Source organism: Cicer arietinum, chromosome 7 (genome assembly GCF_000331145.2).
Source record: "Cicer arietinum cultivar CDC Frontier isolate Library 1 chromosome 7, Cicar.CDCFrontier_v2.0, whole genome shotgun sequence".
Classification (NCBI taxonomy): domain Eukaryota; kingdom Viridiplantae; phylum Streptophyta; class Magnoliopsida; order Fabales; family Fabaceae; genus Cicer; species Cicer arietinum.
The window spans coordinates 37,171,363-37,177,769 of NC_021166.2; the positions used below are offsets into that span (position 1 = coordinate 37,171,363).

General features: G+C 30.2%; 1 protein-coding gene across 1 annotated transcript; it reads right to left on the minus strand.

Annotated features, from left to right (window-relative positions):
- Positions 1 to 2,816: 2,816 nt before the first annotated feature.
- LOC101513026 (ACT domain-containing protein ACR11-like) lies at positions 2,817 to 5,370 on the minus strand. The gene is made up of 9 exons (XM_073370892.1): positions 5,262 to 5,370; positions 4,155 to 4,201; positions 3,946 to 4,071; positions 3,758 to 3,852; positions 3,600 to 3,684; positions 3,458 to 3,517; positions 3,212 to 3,373; positions 3,070 to 3,138; positions 2,817 to 2,965 (listed from the first exon to the last, which is right to left on the minus strand). Exons 1-9 carry the CDS (start codon positions 5,353 to 5,355, stop codon positions 2,903 to 2,905), a joined length of 801 nt encoding a protein of 266 aa, XP_073226993.1. The 5' UTR covers positions 5,356 to 5,370; the 3' UTR covers positions 2,817 to 2,902.
- Positions 5,371 to 6,407: the final 1,037 nt, after the last annotated feature.

Below are 6,407 nucleotides of genomic sequence, written 5' to 3' on the forward strand. Positions count from 1 at the left end.
TTATTATTATTATTATTATTATTATTATTATTATTATTATTATTATTATTATTTATTTTTTATTATTATTATTAATATTATTATTATTATTAGACATTGTGATTCTGAAAAATTCGTTGTTGATTCAAACATGCACTTATTTTATGTTACGTGAAGTGTCGTTATGATAATTGGGAGTAATAATAATTGTTTCATTCTAAGATTAACTGGTCTGTCCTTGATATTCTTTTGTAGAGCACAACTTGGTAAAGCTTACTAGACTGCTGGTGTACTTTTTGAAGTGCTTTGTGCTATTAACAAGACTGAGAAAGTCGAAGAAGTTGCTCTTGAGGTTAGTCTTTATTTGTTTATGATTCGTTATCTATTATATTTTAAAAAATTGGAATTTTCTGGTTGATTTTTGTTGGGTGGGCTCACTTCCCAAGTGGAACCTACCAATTTTATTAATATTATTATTATTATTAGTATTAGTATTAATATTCTTATTATTGAAAAAAAAAAGAAAAAAAAGGAGAATATATGGTATTATTGGGCTAGGCCCATGTGAAGAAAATAAACGAGATTTAGAAATCCCTAAGAAGGATGAATGAGAAAAGTGCCGAAAAAACAAAGGAAAAGCACAAAATGGCGAGATCATCTATCTATCTCTAGGATATTCGTTGTTATGCCTTCCTTACCTACCTGAATTCATTCATATCATTCCATCACGTGCCTTTGCAGTTAGCAGGTATCCCCTACATATCAAACGGGTGGAAGTTCAAAGCATCGAAGATGAGTACATGGAAGCACCAATGAAGAAAGTCCATAGTGCATGCAAAACAGAGAAGAGAAAATGGTTTGGTTCCGGTGGTGGTAACACGTGTTTAGTAAACTTGCTCTGTTTGATCTACAAATTTAGTATGTTATTCCTACCACTGAGTTTGTTATTTTAATATACAGTCTGAGTAGTTTTACATTCTCTGAGAGTTACTTTGGCATACCAACTTTAATGGAAGATTGTTATAAGATTGTTATTGTTGATTGATGTTCCCTATTGTTATTAAGAAAACTCTGGTGTACCCATTAATTATTATTGTGACACCCTAAACCCCAAAATAACATTTATAATATTATATACTAAATTATTTAAAGAAAACTTGCAGCGGATAAATAAAATATGTTAAAGAGAATAAAAACTTTAATATCTAATTTAGGATATCACGTTTCTCTAAATACACATGTAACAATTCAACTTTGTTCCTCAATTAAAACAGTGGAATATCAATGAACTTGATTTAATTCCCAAGACTTACTCGTACTAAGTTTTCATATAAAAATCATTTGTAATAACATAAGTAAAATACACATTACAACTCTTAATTCCCAGTATCACCTATCAGAGCGGGGTTTCTCCCAAACTTGAACTTCGAGACTCATTAACCTGTAATGACTGCGATTTCGCAAACGCAGGGCCAAGCCAGTCAAACACAAACAACGAAGGAGGTGAGTTTTGAAATCATGTTGATAGTATAATATAAATAAGATGAACACGCAATTAATCATCAATAAACTGCATCATTACACAAACATTCTTCAAGGAAAAACATCCCATTATATAGTCAAAATCAAAGAAAATCAATACACTTCACTGTAACATCAAATCATCGCATGAATTATTATCACACATAATACATAGTAATCACAACAAAACAATCACAAGAAAATGCAATGATATGCATGAGCTTAGACTCTACTTCACAATGTGGTACCATTCTAACTCTGAAGTACTTGGTTAGGAGGCTTGATACTATGCCACCATCCCGGTGGACGGACAATTCAAATTGGCCCTGTCCTCATAGATCCCCTCAACTCAACCCGAAACATATATACGTGACAGTCGAGGTAAACATGTGTTGCGTGGTAGCTCCTGACATTTGGAGTGTTACCTCCAAGTCACCTAGGAATTCCCCACCCGAATACCTCCAAGGTCGGATATTTTAGAGAGAAATTGAGGTTGTTAAAAATCTGGAAAAGTATGTTTAATTGACTAACTAAATGTATAAAATAACATACTGAAATTTTGACGGAAACGGGGAAAATTTTCTGAGACAGTTATCGACCGCCGTTATCAATTTTCTTATATTTTTCCTCCAATTCTTCCTGGAAGCCGTTGCCGTGTAACTTGCTCTCTCTCTCTCTCTCTCTATTTTTTTTTTCTGTTTTATTCTTTAATTAGGTTTTACTTGGGCTTTACCCATGAAATACATTTTAATTTTTATTTATTTATTTTTAATAAAACTAACAACTACCCAAGTTATTTTTTTAACACTTTTTTTTAACACAATATAATTACTAATATTGTGAAACTAATACTTGATAGATTAGAGTAATTAAAATAATTGACCTTTAAAAAAATACATATTATTAACAACTCAAACTCACATATTCAAATTAATCACTATAATTATACTTATTTTTCAAAATACCACTAGTGCAATTAATCCTTGTTAGATTGGTTCTTATGTACATGTTAGATCGGTTACTAGTCTGATCTAACATCAAGCGTTGTAATAAATAGTTAATTATAAGATCGGCTAAAATAACAGATGTAACAAGTCAAAATAAAATTAATTTATTACATTGGTTAAATTTGAACCAATCTAACAAGTCAATTCAAAATTGATTTATTACATCGATTAAATTTGAACCAATCTAATAAGTCATATTCAAAATTTAACTAAATTTCATATTTCCTTCATTATAGCAATTAATAAATCAACTAAATATCAATTGCATCGTAGCATTGTCACAACAAAGATACATAACACTAATATAATTATAGACAAAATCGAATTGAACATCCTACTTGAGGGATCAATGCATGCAGCCATAACAGACAAATAAAATGTGTTTTGCAATTGATCTAAAAACTGGATTCCTCAGTTGTAGGGCGTGTCAAGAAATATCTCAAGCTGTTAACAACAACCTGCGACATAAAATTTATTCATAGCATGTAAATAAAGTCTAGCATATATATAGTAGTATAATTGATTCAACAAATTAAGATTGTAGAGCTAGTTAGTTAATTACCTGTTGAAGAGGCTTGATGATGGCTTTACCTTTGTAGCTGACATGAAACTTTGCCTTAGCCAACCGCCCCTAACAAGACATTATTTGTTTATAATAATGAATTGGAATGATAGTATAAAGAATTATAGTAGTTAGTAGGTACCTCAGTGTCAAATTCACCGGATTCAACAGCAATGTTAATGTCAGTAATAATCTTTACAAGGTCAACCAATAATCCAGGCCTATCAGCTGTCTCAACATACAACAAACTTCTATCTGGACCGTCATCAGACACTGTTAAGTGTGTTGCTATGTCCACATCAACCTGATATTTTTAATTTAAATTTAAATATAAACCAAATTCATTCCAACAATAAAGAATTCAGAATTCAGATATTGAATTAATCACCTGCTCCTTTGGAGGCATAAGTCCAAAAGCTGCTCCCAAAGCTAATTGAGCGCTTGATTCCTTTACAACAATTTTGAAAACCATGTAAATTAATGTAATTAAGTTAAAACCAAATGATGAGAAGCATGCATATAATATATACCGGGTGATATGTGATCATGTTATTTAAAATTGTCAAACGAATTGCCTCTAACAACTCTGGATCTTCCACTTTTCTTCCACTATCACTGCAATTAATCCAAATCAATTAGTACACAATATAACTTGATCCATAACATAATACACAAGAATTTTGCTTACGCTTTTGTGATGGAAAACTTGTTATGCTTGCCAGAGGAATCAAGATACACATTTGCCTTCACAACATTCAGCCCCAAGTTTTTCAATGCATTCATCTGCAATCAAAATACACATTTCTTTTTTATATATGCATAGTGTTACATTATATATATAAAAATAAAATGGATGAGAGAAATGGAAATGATTACAGTGTCAAGAAGAGCACCAAGGCGATCACCGAATGTAATCTCGACTACAGTTGCATCTGGATCAGAGTCTTGATCAATTATAACTATTGGAGTTGGGATTGTGTCTGTCTCACCTTGATTTCCATCCTGTTCTCCACACATACATATTTAAATTCAATTACTATAATGCTTTATTCACAAGCAAATCATTTATTTAATAAATAAAATACCTCCACATTAGAAACAGTTGTTGCTGCTCGAGGTATTATTGTAATTCCTGATGATAATCTGACAAAATGGTGTTACAATGGACACTTTAATATATTAATTAATGATATGATATGATATTTTTGCAACTACATGCCTTGCAGCCTAATTAACCACATCAAAACTTATTCCATTGCTTTTTGACACTTTTTACTCATCAGCTGCAGTGAACAACATGATGATGGAGAGACTAAAATTCCATTGCTTTTTCATGCCCGTGTTAAAATTAAAACTTATTCTAGTACTGAAAATTCGTGAAAAAAGAATCTGCAATGAGGAATGAGAAAGTAACAAAAGAAAAATATATATATTGTAAAAAGAACAAAAGGAACCTTTCTCTGGTGATCAAACTCTAGTCTCTGAAGGGGGAATCTTTGAACTGGGTTTCTTCAAGACCGGTAATTCATCTAACTATTACATAGGCATATGGTACCCAAAAAAACACTGCCACGTTAATTTTAACAGTTGTTTGGGTAGCCAACAGAGACCTCTCTCAGATAAAAACACTGCCACGTTAAATATATCAGCGGGTAATTTAGTTCTATTTAACAAGTCTTCAAAACAAGTATGGTCAACAAACGTGAGTTCTCCTAAGTCAGGTTCTGTGGTAGCTATCCTCTTAGAATCTGGAAATCTTGTTTTAGGAACTAAGCCTGATGATGATGCATTAGATCTTCTATGGCAGAGTTTTGGACCAGACCTCTCTCTTTATTACTTTTAGCATCACCAAAAAGCTCTAATTTATCGCTTAAAAGGAACATATTCTGACATTTTATTATAGTAGATATATTTTACAATTTAAAAAATAAGAGTATGAACAAATTAAGCAACAACCAACACAAATCACAAACTCAAATTAACAAATGTGTTTAAAAAATTATAGCATTAGACTTATTATTAACAGAGACAATATCACAAACACATAGCATGCAGTTTTAAAGGATGATTGAAAATTAGGATAACTACTACTACTCAAATTTCTCCATCAATTAAAGATTAATAATAAGAATAATTAACAATGAAATAATTTTAGATTGTTGAGTAACAAACAAAAATTATTAGAAAATTACCGGAGAAAGCCACAAACACTTCTCGATAGTGAAAGAAATTGACTGAAAGCTGCGCCGGACCAACTCGCCGGAGATGAAGGCTAAAAGCTGTCATTCACGTTTTCTTTTCACTGAAGGATGAAGGTTAAATGTGGAAGGATGAAAACGTTTTCACTGAATGAAGGTTAAATGTGGTTGAGTTTGATGAAAAACGAATGTTGAAGGATGAAAAATGGATTTGGATTCGTGGGTTTGTGGGCTTGCAGAAGGATGAAGAAGAACGATGTGATGAAAAAAATGAAAGGGTTGGCACGCGTGACTTGTAATTCTTTAGTTAACTTAGGGAATTTTTTTTTACTTGTTACATCGGTCTAACAAAACAGATCTAACAAAATTTGTAATAATAACAAATTTGCCACTACTTTTTTTTTGTAGTCTTTTTTTTAATGTATATGTTAGAACAGTTCAATTAGAACAGATCTAACAAAATTTACTATAATAATAAATTTACCATAGTTTTTTTGTGTGTGCAGTTTTTATTTTTATTTTTAATATGTACGTTAGATCAGTTCAATTAGAACTGATCTAATAAAATTTATTATAATAATAAATTTACCACAATTTTTTTTTGTAGTTTTATTTTTTTAATGTGTTTGTTAGAACAGTTTAATTAGAACAGATCTAACAAAGTTTACCATAATAACAAATTTTCCACCATCTTGCTTATTACATTGGATGCGTATAACAACCGATCTAATATCGACGATGTCACAAGGTTAAAATGACTAGTGTACTCACGATATAATAATATATCATTAGAGAATATTCAAAATTATAAAATAAATAAATATAACAACAATATTTTATATTAATTACTAAATCATAATAAATAAATATATATATAATCACAATTTCAAAATAAGTATATAAAAGTAAAGAAAATCAAACACAATATTACTATTATCCCAAAATGATTATTTATAAAATAAATAATTGAAATAAGATATCTTTGGAAATATGATAAGTGCATATTTAATATTAACCAAACACACAAGGAAATATGATATTAATTATCAAAACTACATATACACGTAAAATCACCTAAATCTTATTCTTTAAAATATTTACACTAATATACTTTTATATTTTTTGAAAAATATATAAAAT

Coding starts and splice junctions, on each gene's coding strand:
- LOC101513026 (XM_073370892.1), bottom strand. CDS start 5,355: ATGACAGCTTTTAGCCTTCATCTCCGGCGAGTTGGTCCGGCGCAGCTT. Junction 3,518..3,599: donor ACATGATCACATATCACCCG/GTATATATTATA, acceptor ATTGTTGTAAAG/GAATCAAGCGCTCAATTAGC. Junction 3,139..3,211: donor CCGGTGAATTTGACACTGAG/GTACCTACTAAC, acceptor ATGTCTTGTTAG/GGGCGGTTGGCTAAGGCAAA.